Below are 16,402 nucleotides of genomic sequence, written 5' to 3'. Positions count from 1 at the left end.
TTGAAAACATATATTCTAGACAGTTTTATGCAAGGTCCAACTTAGAGACAATCTGAAGTTGCTTCATCCACTGATTTACAGTGCCTTTGTAAAGTATTCAGACCCCTTGATTTTTTCCCCACATTTTTGTTACGTTACAGCCTTATTCTAAAATGGATTAAATACATTTTCTCAGCAATCTACACACAATACCCAATAATGACAAAATAAAAACAGGTTACATTTTTTACAAATGTATTAAAAATGAAATACCTTATTTACATACGTATTCAGACCCTTTGCTATGAGACTCAAAATTAAGCTCAGGTGCATCCTGTTTCTACAACTTGATTGAAGTCCTGTGGTAAATTCAATTGATTGGACATGATTTGGAATGGCACACCTGTCTATATATGGTCCCACAGTTGACAGTGCACATCAGAGCAAAAACAAAGTCAAAGAATTGTCCATAGAGCTCTGAGACAGGATTGTGTTCAGGCACAGAAGGGCACCAAGTCCTTGAGTGGCCGAGCCTGGATGTGAACTCGATTTAACATCTCTGGAGAGACCTGAAAATAGTTGTGTAACAATGCTCCCCATCCAACCATACAGATTGAGATCTGCATAGAATAGGAGAAACTCCTCATACAGGTGTGCCAAGCTTGTAGCGTCATATCCAAGAGTCAATGCTGTAATCACTGCCAAAGTACTGAGTGAAGGGTCTGGAATACTAACGTAAAATGTGAGTTTATAGCAGGGTAGCCTAGTGGTTAGAGCGTTGGACTAGTAACTTGCAACCTTCCGGCAAGTTCAAACCCCCGAGCTAACAAGGTACAAATCTGTCGTTCTGCCCCTGAACAGGCAGTTAACCCACTGTTCCTAGGCCGTCATTGAAAATAAGAATTTGTTCTTAACTTAGCACGAGGCAGTGGCATTTTTTTTTGAGAAACACTGGGTGCCTTCGGAAAGTATTTGGACCTGTGACTTAACATGTTACAACCTTTCTAAAATTGGGACAATCTACACTATACCCCAATGACAAAGCAGAAATAGTTATATTTATTTTACCTTTAACTAGGCAAGTCAGTTAAAACCTCAAGGATATAACTTCCTGGAGCAAGGAAACATTCAGGTTTGTGGAAATTTGAAAGGAATGTAGGTGAAAGATAGTTGTGCCATCATCTTTGAAATGTAAGACAAAGGCTGTAATGTATTATTCCAGCCCAGGGGCAAAATACATTTGCCACTAGATGGCAGTGTATGTGCAAAGTGACAGACCCAAAGAACCATTGCATCAAGACTGCCCAAATATGCCCAATGTTCAAAATTGTGCACTACAATAGTGTATTATTTCACTGTAAATTGGACAGTGCTGTTAGATTTACAAGAATAAGCTTTCTGACAATATCAGCTGTCGGTCCTGGGAAATTCTTTACTTACCTCATGCTAATCACATTAGTTTACCAAGCTTGAAGTAAAAAAAAAAAAAAAAAGTTAAAAAAAATCTTATCCCATCAGAACCCAATGCTTGTTATACTCATGTCCAAACCATTGAGACCAGTGTTACCTATAATTTTGATATCATGGCTGGTCAATTGTTAGCTGTCTGAATTTTAATGGTTGCATTTCTCTAACCTCAACTTAAAGGCAGAGGGTTGTTCACCACTAATGAACCTCTAAATCACAATCGCCAGCATCTGTTCTGTAGTCAAGAAAAGATTCCATTAGAAGTATGCCAAAATTAAGCCAGTTTGCCTGTGCTCCCCTAAATTAAAATATTTAAAAAAAAATCTCCCCTGATACGTGCAGTAGTTTAGACTAGTGTAAATGCTTTTTGTTAAACCAAGCCCCTAGAGAAACAGTGACATTTAGTGGTTGAACTGGGGATCAGACATTAATTGCTCCTCATTTAAAACGCAACCCTGCAGGTGCAGTTTCTAATGTTTTGAAGAACAAAGTAGTCCAGACAGCAAAATAGAACGTTTAAGGTATTACATCTTTTAATTTCTGCAAAACAAAGACTGAATACAGACAGGTCTGGACTCAGGCAAAGGAACCTTGCAGTCAACTCTCCATGCAGCGTGCATGTTATGTTGCACATGAGAACCAACCCAACACCGTGTCAGTAATGGAATGTTTCATTTCCCATTGTTCACACACATCTACCAGTCCAATATTTAAAACTCAGTGCAACAGGGTACTGTTTTTTCCAGATGCGTTGCCCACCATTAACTATTACATACAGCTTGTACAACAAATGAACCGCATTTCTAGAATTAAGACTTTTTATACCATAAAGGACACTGACCAGGTTACCCATTTAAAAAAGGGCAAATAAACATGTTCGATTGGAAAACGTGAGGCTATATAAGGAGTAGATTTACGTGGCATTTAATCCACTTCCTCCATGCGTGATGCATCATCGTCTCCCTCTAGAGGTGGGATCTCATCTGGGGCAGGTGCGGAGGTGGGCTCCTCAGGGATCACTTCGTCATCATCGATTCCTGGAGCGGAAGGGACATTAGATCAGCATACATTTCCATTATAATCAACTAAGATTACCTTTATTAATGACCTTCATTTGCCCCCTCCCACAGTTGAATGGATCCTCACCCAGGCCCAGCTTGATCATCCTGTAGATACGGTTGGAGTGAGTTTGAGGGTCATCCAGGCTGAAGCCAGAGGAGAGCAGAGCAGTCTCGAAAAGCAGGATTACCAGGTCCTTCACCGCCTTGTCGTTCTTGTCCAGGTCAGCCTTCTGCCTCAGGGTCTCCACAATGGGGTGGTCTGGGTTGATCTCCAGGTGTTTCTTGGCCATCATGTAGCCCATGGTGGAGTTATCCCTCAGGGCCTGCGCCTTCATGATCCTCTCCATGTTGGCCGTCCAGCCATACGTGCTGGTCACAATGCAGCAGGGCGACGACACCAGCCTGTTTGACACGGTCACCTGGGGGAACACCAAGCAGCGTTAGTTCACGTGGTAACAGCATGGGAGATCAGTTTGGCAAGAACCAGTGCAGCCTAACTTAGTAAAGATGTTTTAAAATGGACAAAATCCAGTTAAATATCATGCAGTCTGGTTAGATATCACCCAAATGGCACATCAAAATTTAGTCAGAAATGGGCAAATTCTCAAGTCTGAATGGTAGTGTTAGAATGTTATCGCCACACGCAATCACTGCTTAAAATTCACAACGTATTCTAGAGTCTCTGGGTAATGCCACACGAACACCTAGGGACAAAAACTACAGCATTCCCACTCAAGTCAATGCCAAAGTGATCAGTGTCACAACACACCACGGGAGCCCAACAGGACCACCTCAAGACTACATGGACTCACCGGGCGCAATATTAACTAATGATGAACTAGGGCACCTGTTCACAACCAGAAATACAAGGTAAATCATCAACTGTGGCATTCTAAAATAGAGCAAATACCAGAAATTCATTAAATAATTTCCAAAATTATAAGTTGGTCCAGTCACCTACCTTCTCCACTTTCTTGTCCAGGATCTCCTTCATGAGCTTGCAGAGGTTCTCAAACTTTGTCTTGTCCTCATCCATCTTCTTCTTCTCCTCCTCATCCTCCGGCAGCTCCAGGCCCTCCTTGGTCACGGAGACCAGGGTCTTTCCGTCAAACTCCTTCAGCTGCTGGACACAGTACTCGTCAATGGGCTCCGTCATGTACAGGACCTCGAATCCTCGCTTGCGCACGCGCTCCACAAAAGCAGAGTTGGCCACCTGGTCCTTGCTCTCACCTAAAAAATGTTTTTAAAAAAAGTGTCATACAACTTCAACAATTCACTGTCTGCCCCTGGGTATGGGGCTCTACTATATTGGGGATAAATGGCTAACTAGACCCACCAGTGATGTAATAGATGGATTTCTGGTTGTCCTTCATGCGGGTGAGGTACTCCGTGAGGGAGGTCAGCTCGTCTCCCGACTGAGAGCTGTGGTAGCGCAGCAGCTCCGACAGCTTCTTGCGGTTCTGTGAGTCCTCGTGGATGCCCAGCTGTAGAGAAACAATGACCATTAGTATAATCTGGTAGTCAATACGAGGCCATTAGACATTAAACTACTGCCCGGGGAAGTTATGCACTCATTTAGCTTATGGAACTTTGTGGGTCCTGAAGCCAGTCTAAATATTATCAATGGTTCTAAAAACACTAGGCTGGCTCCTGTTTGGAATGCAGTACAGCAACAAGCCCTACAGGGTATGGGTAGCAAGATCACACTATTGCCATTAAGAACAGGACAAGACATTAACTACATTGCTAGAAAGGAATCTACTCTAGGTAAGTGTTTGTTTAATACCCAGTGTGCTACACCTGATTCACTGAAGAACACCAAATGACAGCAATTGCAGGAGAGGACAAGTTGAGTTATTGGTAGCAAAACAACTTCAGTTCAAAAGACAATCAGAATGGTTCTCAAGTCCATACCCATATACTGACATACCTTGAGGTTCTTGGAGAAGCCATCATAGAACTTGTTGTAGTTCTCCCTGTCCTCTGCCAGCTCGCCGAACAGCTCCATACACTTCTTGACGATGTTCTTGCGGATCACCTTGAGGATCTTGCTCTGCTGCAGCATCTCTCGGGAGATGTTCAAGGGGAGATCCTCAGAGTCTACCACACCACGCACAAAATCTGCAGGGGGGGAGGGACACACACATGATTTTCCCTTTTATAGCACTTCAATATAGAAATAACCTCAGTGTGTGTAAAACACACTAATATAAATCATAAGATGGCTAAAGAGAACAGACTAGTAGCCAACTATTTCAGAGTAGCATTGTCAGCCCTTGCCATTATCCTATATGTGTCAAAAAGACATTAGACAGTGCTGCCTTTACATTCAGTGGCCCTGCAATAGCCTGTGACCAGAGGTATTTGCATTACAGAAGCCACTGACCATTTAAGAACTTCTCAAACCAAACATGTCCCAGGGGACAAAATGGCAGCCATTTTTGATCTCCAAGGCTGAAAAAGACATGAAGACTGGGTTACTTACTCAGGTACTCCGGGATGAGCTCCTCACAGCTGTCCATGATGAAGACCCTCCTGACATACAGCTTGATGTTGTTCTTCTTCTTCTTGTTCTCAAAGAGGTCGAAGGGTGCGCGGCGGGGGATAAAGAGGAGAGCACGGAACTCCAGCTGGCCCTCCACTGAAAAGTGCTGCAGAAGGGAAGACGCAGGAGAGTTAAATATACTCACATCACCATACCCAGTTCTCAGATCTGTGTGCTTATAGTTACTCCCACAGACCACCGGAGTTGGCTACACGAACAGATCTGGGACCAGGCCAACCACAGGAAACCATTTTGATTGTCGCAATTTATAAATTTCAATGTTCATACCTTGACAGCCAGGTGTTCCTCCCAGTCGTTGGTCAGGCTCTTGTAGAACTCTCCGTACTCCTCCATGGTGATGTCGTCAGGGTTTCTGGTCCAAATGGGCTTGGTCTTGTTCAGCTCCTCCTGGTCAATGTACTTCTCCTTGATCTTCTTGGTCTTTTTCTTGTCCTTGTCTTTGGAGTCCTCCTCATCATCAGAGCCCACATCCTCAATCTTGGGCTTGTCCTCTGCCTCCTTCTCCTCTTTCTCCTCCTTCTCTGCCTTTTCCTCCTCCTCAGCCTCATCGTCACTGATCTCCTTTTCACGCTCCTTCTCAACCTGCACAAAGAAAAGCAGCAAATTAGTTTGAATAATTCAATAAAAATATATAAAATAAACTTTCCCTTACTACTGTACCCTCAGCCACACCTACAGAAAGTGGTCACTAATTACACTTGTCAAATACTTCCATACATATACTTACGAAGAGGGTGATGGGATATCCAATGAACTGAGAGTGCTTCTTGACCACCTCCTTGACCCTCTTCTCCTCAACATACTCCGTCTGGTCCTCCTTCATGTGCAGAATCACCTTAGTTCCACGCAACATGGGCTCCCCTGGAAATTAATTACACCATACAATCCATTTATCAATTTTGTCACCACTACAATACACAGTGTAAGAACACTTAATCCACTATACTGTATAAAAACAACGCAGATGTACTTTGTTTCTCATTTTTCTGTTGTGCGCAACGCCCCCGAACCCAGCTTTCATTGAATGGGTCACATACCAGTGTCGACCTTGACTGTGAAGGAGCCTCCGGCTGAGGACTCCCAGATGTACTGCTCATCATCGTTGTGCTTAGTGATGACAGTCACCCTCTCGGCCACTAGGTAGGCAGAGTAGAAACCCACGCCAAACTGCCCAATCATGGAGATGTCAGCTCCAGCCTAGCAAAGAGGGAAATAATTAATCACAACATGTTCTCTCCCTGTATAGTATTTGAATGCAATATGCAAATATTTCTGTAATCCAATTGACATACCTGCAGGGCCTCCATGAAGGCCTTGGTGCCAGACTTCGCAATGGTTCCCAGGTTGTTGATGAGGTCAGCTTTGGTCATGCCAATTCCAGTGTCGATAAGGGTCAGGGTGCGCTCCTCCACGTTGGGGATGACGTCAATCTTCAGTTCCTTGCCGTTGTCCAGCTTGGTGGGGTCAGTCAGACTTTCGTATCGGATTTTGTCCAAAGCCTGAAAGACATTGAACGAAGTAAATGTCAGCATCAAAAATATCACTAAGTCCAAAGAGGGGTGTTTTATAACATATTCAACATGGGGCCAAACGCCAACCTTCACTTACATCAGATGCATTGGAAATCAACTCCCTGAGGAAGATTTCCTTGTTGGAATAAAAGGTGTTGATGATCAGGGACATGAGCTGAGCGATCTCTGCCTGGAAGGCAAAGGTCTCAGCCTCCTCCTCTTGGCGCATTTCTTCAGGCATCTGGGGGCAAAAGCAGCAATGTTATGAAATATGGAAAACACACAAATATAGGAAGTAAAGATTTAAATTAAATGCATATTCTAGTGCCATTAGTAACAAGGCGAGTTCATTGCCTTCAGTGCAAATTAGTCATTTAACACCTCCATAGTAGTCCTCAAATCTAACGGGGTTAATGGCCATGCCAGTCTGCCTGCATTATTGACTTAAATGCCTCAATACAAGAAATGCCAATTTGGGAATTAACAAGTGTTCTCTACAACTAGTCCCATTTCATGGGGCTCTCAAAGGCACTGCTCTTCAGCGCTTGAGGCGTCACGACAGACAACCTGGTTCGAATACAGGTTGCATCACAAGCCGTAATTGGGAGTCCCATAAAGCGGTGCACATTTGGCTTAGCCTCGTCCAAATCTGGCGTAGGCAGTCATTGTGACAAGGAATTTGCTCTTAACTGGACTTGCATAGCTGAAAAAAAGTTACATTTTTAAAATGTAAATTAATCGTGATTAACCAACTACTGGAGGTTGAGGAACTAGCAGCCAACATGGCGACATACAGGAGACAATAGACGTTGCCAGCACGTGTTTCACAAATTCGGTGGAAGGTTTTCAGGAAATGCATAAAGAATTCTACTCCAAATTGACTTCCAGAACGTTGACAGAAATTGAATTAGTCCGCACGTGGATATCGACTCGCTAATATCAAAGGTGACGACGATTCCGCAGTGCTAGAAATGCACGAGTTAGTAGCTAATGTTAGCTAGCGTACCGTCTCGCGAAGTCATGCTGCCTGTGTCCGCAATGTACAATTCCCGTTACTGGAGTCATAAAGGACAAGGTCAACCATTGCACACAATGTTTAACTACATTCAGAAGGTGCATGGCACAACCAATGCCAACTTCAGGGCAGGTCAAATGGCCACTAAACTGACTGCAACAATTTTTAAAGTATCAGAAACCATGCAGGTGTAGCTAGCTAACGTTACCCAGTGCCAGCTAACATTAGCTGCATTGGCCAGACGGAAAACGAAAGCTAGCAAATGGCTGCTGAGCGAAACGTTGACAGTCGTTAGTTCGATAGCCAATCCTGTTATCGTCAAGTTCTACGCCGATTTAACGTTACCAAGTTAAAATTATATAGTTAAAAGTCACGTTAGCCTCGAAATGTGCTTCTCCAAAAGTTAACAAATCTAGCTAACTTCCGTTAGTACACAACGAGGACGAATGAGACAGAGCCAGGTGTGGTGAGACGAATGAGTGGGGACTCAAAATTGCCGCAATATGTGGATCGGTTAGATAATTTAGTATACAAGTAAGTAATACGAATTTAATCATATAACTAACTACGCAAAATGTAGCAGACGAATGTAAACTAGCTACAGTAACGTCAGTTACTGAATCGAACATTCTCGACTGATGGATGCCAGACCAAGCCAGAGATGCTAACGCGTTACGATAGACAAAAATAATACTTCAGTTGAGCAGTGATTTGATAATTCAAACTATGAGTACATGGCTGCGTTTACGAGTTAAGACGTAAATATCTACCTTTATTTGTTCCGTTGACTTGTCTTGAATAAAATGCTGCCAATATCTCAAGTCCCCTCTGCTCTCTGACGCAGGAAAATAGAAAGGGATTTCCTTTTAAAAGACCGATATCTTTATACCCTCTTGTGTGTTTGATTGTGCGGACGTATCCATCCGCAGCTGTGTTGTTGCGGCATCTTTGGGTGCAGCATCTCCAACAATTATGAAGGAACCAAACACTTAAGTTAAATTGCATGTAAATGCTTGTCACGTTAAAATAAATATGAATAACTTCATTGAAGTGATAGTTATTTTTTCCCTTTCTTTCATAATGATCTTCATCCATTTCCATCATGAAATAGCTACATAGACTGTGAGTTAACCTTGTATCCTCACTGACATTTTTATTTATATTTGTGTCTTTATGCACTCACAGGGCCCTGCACACTCACTCCATCTGCTCACTCACATACATTTAGACTGACTCCATGCACACCCACTTGCATACAAGCTGCTGCTATGTTTATCTTAAATCCTGATTCCTAGTCACTTTACCCCTATACATATCTACCTCTATCACTCCAGTATCCCTGCACATTGTACATATGGTATTGGAATTTACCCTGTCTATAGTACACGTACTTATTGTGTTCTTCAAATTTGTGTTTTTTTCTCTAGTATTACATTGTTATTGATTATTGCATTGTTGGGTTTTGAGTTTGCAAGAAAGGCATTTAACTGTACTTGTGCATGTGACATTAAAACTTGAGACTTGAATTGCCTCTGCATTCTCAAGCGTGTGGAATATTTTGTAAATGATCTGAAATATCTTAGGGAAAGGCTATTGACGTGATAGGGAATAGATATATAGTTGTTTGAACTGCCGGTTTTTGAGTTTTGATTACATGGCACGATGACAGACTACAGCTTTATTCAAAGCAAATATTTAACATTTAGTTGTGGACACTGTGAATGGGGAAACATATATGATTTGAAACCATAATGTCACATTTTGTATCAATCGGACAGTGGAGTAAGAAATTGCCGCAAATTAAAATGTATACAAATGTAGAAATGATGGGTCTTTTTACTCTCACGGAAGAATATCAGTCAGCTCTTTTGGGTGTACTTCGTTTTTTCCAGCACTTTCCATGAAAAACCCGCCTACAAAGTGACGTCACGTGCGTGTCAAACGCAGTCCTCACCGCACAGATGTCGCGCCCATTGGTCGCGTCGTAGAGCAGGCTACTCGGATTACCACAAATGAGCCACAAACTGTTCAAACACAGACAAATACTATGGTAACCAAATTCTAACATACATGAATACAGGGAGCTACGCCTTTTCTATAATTAAAAGACAACTCATTGCTGAAGGTGACAGACAAATAATGTAAAGGAAGCAGTGGTGTGGTGGAGGCTATACGCAGGTATAGTATATGCCGTATACTATACCCACTTTTTTTCAGTGGGCATTGTTTATACTCACTTTTTAATCCACGGATGCGTATCAAAGTAGTGTAGCGGAGGTATATGCCGTGTCAATGATGCATTGCAGTCAAAGACAGACAGAAACTGCTTCTTCAATATAAATCCCCGATCACACTTATAGGTGGGTTGCAACCCAGTCTCTCATTAAGTGTGTACTATATGTAAAAAAATAAGTACAATGTTTGTATGCACTAATAGCAGAAATGTATGGCGCAATAACACCAGATACCTCTGATGCCACGCCCCTTCTGAATCTCTAAACTCGATGCGCCCTGAGTTTGTGCAATAAATACAAATAAACATTAATGCTTATTTGGTTGAAGCTAGCTATTTTATAGTGAGGTAAATTTATAACGAGGTAAATTATTGGACAATACATTACACAATCTAGTATATTTTCTGTCTTTCGGCCCGCATAATTCTAAATAATATATTTCAATCAGTTATGTATATTCGTTCATCTTGTAGACAGGAAGTGATATTTATTCGCCCTGGACAACAGTCGCTTGTATGCTAACGTTAGCTTTTTGGTTCCCGCCGGTTGCAACCCCAGTGAACATTGGACCTTTTTAGCTAGCTGCTCGCCGTTATTAATTATGTAAAAAGACCATCAATAATATCAATCGTGTAAGCACATGGAAATACTTTTTAGCGAATTATTTAAGGTATTTATTTCATGATTTAAAAGTGCCTGGCAGTGACAGACTGTGAAACTCAATCGCATGATTCCGTAGCACCGGAACTGACGTTTTATAATTTCTACCGGAACTGACCTTTGTGTTCGTTCTTATCACACCTGTGTTTGTGTTGAATACGCACCCAATTTAAACTATTTCTCTGCACAGAATACATAACGGAATAAATAATTTTGCCTTTTAATTAGATCTTTGATGGTGTAGCTAGTTTTTTTATGGCCTGTGTGTGTGTCCCATATACATTATTACATAGCTACACAGGTGTCTGCACATTTTAAACCATAAACTGTATTTATCTTTTTGCTGTCTGTATACCAAATTGTGTAAATATGAATACACCTAGTTCATAAATAATAATACCAGCTTTGTTCGATCCTGAGATGTTAATGAATTAAAGCAGATAATTAACAAAAACATTTGAGCGTTAACTGTGGAAGCTTTGTCTTTTGCACAATATAACGCAGTTCCCACAATAATGAAAACCAACCATCCACAATGTATACCAATTTACTTCTATCATGTGTGAATCTACTATTATATATTTGATTGTGTCTCACAGTATATGATCACACATTTTGGTAAAAAAAAATTTCTACGTTAACGTACAATAATGTTTATTTTCTTGTTTTTATTTACATTTTTTATATATATATTTTTTACTTCAGTTTATTTTAGTAAGTACTTTCGTAACACTTATTTGTCTTAAAACTGCATTGTTGGTTAAGGGCTTGTGCATTTTTTATTTTTTTTATTTAACTAGGCCAGTCAGTTAAGAACAAATTCTTATTTACAATGACGGCCAAACCCGGACCAATTGTGCGCCGCCCTATGTGACTCCCAGTCACGGCCGGATGTGATACAGCCTGGAATCAAACCAGGAACTGTAGGGACGCCTCTTGCACTGAGATGCAGTGCCTTACACCACTGTGCCACTCAGGAGCCCAAGTAAGCATTTCACTGTAGCTCTACACCTATTGTATTCAGCGCATGTGACAAATACAATTTGATTTCACGTTCAACCAAATAGAGAAATGAGCTTGAGCAAAAGAGCGCGATGCGGCACGGGTGGCATTTGAGGAGGCTCTTTGGGAAAGCTATCGCACAGCATTATATTTTCAACATGTAGCTAGCTGTAAGTTATATTTCTTTCCTTTTCCCCAGTATATTTTTAGGGCAATTGAATTGTGGGTACATCCAAATCAAATCACATTTTATTGGTCACATACACACGTGTTTAGCAGATGTTATTGCCAGTGTAGTGAAATACTTGTGCTTCTAGTTCTGACAGTGCAGCAAAGTAATATCTAACAATTTCACAACAAATACCTAATACACACAAATCTAAGTAAAGGAATGGAATTAAGAATATATAAATATATGGATGAGCAATGTCAGAGTGACAGACTTTGATGCACCTAAACCGACCTTGCCTTCTGGATGGTAGCGGGGTGAACAGGCAGTGGCTTGGGTGGTTGTTGTCCTTGATGATCTTTTTGGCCTTCCTGTGCTGTAGGTGTCCTGGAGGGCAGGCAGTGTGTCCCCGGTATTGCATTGGGCAGATCACACCACACTCCGGAGAGCCCTGTGGTTGTGGGCGGAGCAGTTGCCGTACCAGGCGGTGATACAGCCCGACAGGATGCGCTCAATTGTGCATCTGTAAAAGTTTGAGGGTTTTCGGTGACAAGCCCAACCACAATGTTATTGTGTTGTAATTCTAATCACAGACAGATTCGAGTTCTGTTTGATTTGAATAAATACTTTAGGATCAGAAGGAGCGTGCTGCAAAGCAACAGTCACCTGCTCCTGCCACTAGCCTTGCCCCTGACCAATGGAGAGAGAGGGACAGCAGAGGCAACATAATTCACAAAATACCTGGACAAAAAAGGTTTAAGAAGACCTCAAGACAAGGTAAGTGTTATGTACCTATTTAGTTGTGTGTTTGTTTACGCGTGCAAAGTGTAACCATTTTCTCTAATTACAGTGCCTTGCGAAAGTTTTCGGCCCCCTTGAACTTTGCAACCTTTTGCCACATTTCAGGCTTCAAACATAAAGATATAAAACTGTCTTTTTTTGTGAAGAATCAACAACAAGTGGGACACATCAAAAACTGAAAAATTGGGCGTGCAAAATTATTCAGCCCCCTTAAGTTAATACTTTGTAGCGCCACCTTTTGCTGCGATTACAGCTGTAATTCGAATACCTTAGGGGGTATGTCTCTATCAGTTTTGCACATCTTAAATGTAAATGAGAGACTGACATTTTTTCCCATTCCTCCTTGCAAAACAGCTCGAGCTCAGTGAGCTTGGATGGAGAGCATTTGTGAACAGCAGTTTTCAGTTCTTTCCACAGATTCTCGATTGGATTCAGGTCTGGACTTTGACTTGGCCTATTCTAACACCTGGATATGTTTATTTTTGAACCATTCCATTGTAGATTTTGCTTTATGTTTTGGATCATTGTCTTGTTGGAAGACAAATCTCTGTCCCAGTCTCAGGTCTTTTGCAGACCCCATCAGGTTTTCTTCCAGAATGGTCCTGTATTTGGCTCCACCCATCTTCCCATCAATTTTAACCATCTTCCCTGTCCCTGCTGAAGAAAAGCAGGCCCAAACCATGATGCTGCCACCACCATGTTTGACAGTGGGGATGGTGTGTTCAGGGTGATGAGCTGTGTTGCTTTTACGCCAAACATAACATTTTGCATTGTTGCCAAAAAGTTCAATTTTGGTTTCATCTGACCAGAGCACCTTCTTCCACATGTTTGGTGTGTCTCCCAGGTGGCTCGTGGCAAACTTTAAACAACACTTTTTATGGATATCTTTAAGAAATGGCTTTCTTCTTGCCACTGATTGTTGTCCTATGGACAGAGTCTCCCACCTCAGCTGTAGATCTCTGCAGTTCATCCAGAGTGATCATGGGCCTCTTGGCTGCATCTCTGATCAGTCTTCTCCTTGTATGAGCTGAAAGTTTAGAGGGACGGCAAGGTCTTGGTAGATTTGCATTGGTCTGATACTCCTTCCATTTAAATATTATCGCTTGCACAGTGCTCCTTGGGATGTTTAAAGCTTGGGAAATCTTTTTGTATCCAAATCCGGCTTTAAACTTCTTCACAACAGTATCTCGGACCTGCCTGGTGTGTTCCTTGTTCTTCAGGATGCTCTCTGCGCTTTTAACGGACCTCTGAGACTATCAAAGTGCAGGTGCATTACATTGAGACTTGATTACACACAGGTGGATTGTATTTATCATCATTAGTCATTTGGGTCAACATTGGATCATTCAGAGATCCTCACTAAACTTCTGGAGAGAGTTTGCTGCACTGAAAGTAAAGGGGCTGAATAATTTTGCACGCCCAATTTTTCAGTTTTTGATTTGTTAAAAAAGTTTCAAATATCCAATAAATGTTGTTCCACTTCATGATTGTGTCCCACTTGTTGTTGATTCTTCACAAAAAAAATACAGTTTTATATCTTTATATTTGAAGCCTGAAATGTAGCAAAAGGTCGCAAAGTTCAAGGGGGCCGAATACTTTCGCAAGGCACTGTAGATAACATATGCCAGTCCTGGCTGCCTCGTGTTAATTGTATATTATTGTCATCAAAGTGGAGGACATGGACTATACCGGAACAGGTGACCATATTGCAGATAATGGCGGGGGTGAATAGCGCCTTAAATAGAGCTTGATCCTGGGACATCTGACCCTTAAACAGGGTTTCCCAACCCTGTCCACTGGCCCCCCCCAGAAGTTTCACATTTTTGTTTTAACCCTAAATTGCCACACCTGATTTAATTAGTCAAAGGCTTGATGATTAGTTGACTAATTGAACCATGTGTGCCAGTTAAGGGTTAAAACAAACATGTGAAACGTCTGGAGGGGCCAAGGAGAGGTTTGGGAAACCCTGCCCTAAAGGAACCCCAAGGGAGATGCCGAGACAGCTCCAGATACTCAACTAGTCTAAAGAAGGCCAGTTTTATTTCTTCTTTAATCAGGACAACAGTTTTCAGCTGTGCTAACATAATTGCAAAAGGGTTTTCTTATGATCAATTAGCCTTTTAAAATGATAAACTTGGATTAGCTAACACAATGTGCCATTGGAACACAGAAGTGATGGTTGCTGATAATGGGCCTCTGTATGCCTATGTAGATATTCCATTAAAAAATCTGCTGTTTCCAGCTACAAGTCATTTACAACATTAACAATGTCTACACTGTATTTCTGATCAAGTTGATGTTATTTTAATGGACGAAAAATGTGCTTTTCTTTCAAAACAAGGACCTTTCTAAGTGACCCCAAACTTTTGAACGGTAGTGTATATCTAATATAATGACTTAGATCAGGTATTCCCAAACTGGGGTATGAGTACGTGCAATGCAGTTTTCTAAAAATAATTGTAATTTTTCTTCACATTTTCAAACAGTACGTTTATATTTTCCAATGGGACTATACATTTGGGTGAGGTTTTTTTCTCGCCTGAGTAGCCTCATTTCACTGCCAAAAATAAAATTAAAACATCTAGTGTTTAGAGAAATAACAACACAATGTCAAATACAGGTAGCCTAGTCAAATAATTAACATCAAATCCCATTAACCGTTACTCTCTTGCGAGAAACCTTCCCTCTTGCTCAGACATTTAGACACAAAACATGACCATTTGAAAAATAAGCCACAGGAGTTTTTTGAGTGAGAATAAGGACAACTTTCGAGTAGTAAGACATATATAAAAGCAATAGATACCATTAATAAGAAGGGGCTAGAAGCGTATTTTATGGTAAGCTACAGAGTGGCTAGGACAGGCAGGCCCCATACTATTGTGGAGGACTAAATTCTTTCTGCTGCCGCGTATATGGCTGGGACAATGCTGGGGAAAAGGCTAAAAAAAAAATATACAGACAATGCCTTCATCAAACAACACGGTTTCACAACGTATCAGTGACATGGCAGGAGATGTTTTGAAACAATTACTGCTTCGCATCCAAGCCAGTGAATTATATGCGTACATATGGATGCTGGATGAGTCAACAGAGGTGGCGGGCCTGGCACAGCTCCTGGTATATGTCCATTAAGTTTATGGGGGGTCAATTAAGGAAGACATCCTCTTCTGGAACCAGGACAACATGAGAGGATATTTTTAAAGTACTGGACAGCTTTTGTGACATCAAATGGACCTTGGTGGCCAAGATGTGTTGGTATCTGTACTGATGGCGCGAAAGCCATGACAGGGAGACAGAGTGGTAACGCATGTGCATGCAGTTGCTCCCAACGCCACTTGGGTAGTACACTGCAGTATCCACCGAGAGGCTCTTGCTGCCAAGGGAATGCCTGACAGCTTGAAAGACGTTTTGGACACTACAGTGAAAATGGTTAACTTTGTTAAAGCAAGGCCCCTGAAATCTCTTGTATTTTCTGCATTATGCAATGATATGGGCAGCGACCATGGTCAGGGCGTGAGTTGGGGTGGGCAGTCTATGTTTTGGGTTTCTATGTTTGGGTTTCTGTTTCGGCCTAGTATGGTTCTCAATCAGAGGTAGGTGTCGTTAGTTGTCTCTGATTGAGAATCATACTTAGGTAGCCTGGGTTTCACTGTTGGTTTATGGGTGTTTGTTTCCTGTGTCAGTGCCACAGGAAATCTGCCATTACAATACTGAAGTGTGCTGGTTATCAAGGGGCAAAGTATTGACACGTTTTTTTTTAATTGAGTGACGAGCTTAAAGTTTTCTTTACTGGCCATAATTTTCACTTGTCTGACAGTTTGCATAGTGACGAGTTTATCACACGACTGGCCTATCTGGGTGATGTTTTTTCTGCCTGAATTATCTGAATCTAGGGACTCTGCAACTATATTACATTTTTCAATGTGCAGGACAAAAT

The 16,402-nt window shown here is 41.6% G+C and overlaps 1 protein-coding gene and 1 long non-coding RNA gene across 2 annotated transcripts; one reads left to right on the top strand and one right to left on the bottom strand.

The window, feature by feature from the left end:
* Positions 1-1,956: 1,956 nt before the first annotated feature.
* LOC118372421 (heat shock protein HSP 90-beta-like) lies at positions 1,957-8,537 on the bottom strand. The gene is made up of 12 exons (XM_035758289.2): positions 8,370-8,537; positions 6,682-6,825; positions 6,366-6,572; positions 6,111-6,270; positions 5,801-5,934; positions 5,341-5,655; positions 4,993-5,158; positions 4,438-4,628; positions 3,844-3,991; positions 3,469-3,737; positions 2,593-2,926; positions 1,957-2,483 (listed from the first exon to the last, which is right to left on the bottom strand). Exons 2-12 carry the CDS (start codon positions 6,823-6,825, stop codon positions 2,371-2,373), a joined length of 2,181 nt encoding a protein of 726 aa, XP_035614182.1. The 5' UTR covers positions 8,370-8,537; the 3' UTR covers positions 1,957-2,370.
* Positions 8,538-9,315: 778 nt separating this feature from the next.
* On the top strand, positions 9,316-12,722 carry LOC127909636 (uncharacterized). Its single transcript, XR_008072234.1, has 3 exons — positions 9,316-9,777; positions 11,294-11,478; positions 12,047-12,722. It is a non-coding gene; the product is annotated as an uncharacterized LOC127909636 (long non-coding RNA).
* The last annotated feature ends 3,680 nt before the right edge of the window (positions 12,723-16,402 follow it).

The sequence above is a fragment of the Oncorhynchus keta genome, chromosome 19, assembly GCF_023373465.1.
Source record: "Oncorhynchus keta strain PuntledgeMale-10-30-2019 chromosome 19, Oket_V2, whole genome shotgun sequence".
Taxonomy (NCBI): domain Eukaryota; kingdom Metazoa; phylum Chordata; class Actinopteri; order Salmoniformes; family Salmonidae; genus Oncorhynchus; species Oncorhynchus keta.
The sequence above is the reverse complement of the archived record's forward strand: the minus strand, read 5'-3'. Positions and strand labels throughout refer to the sequence as shown.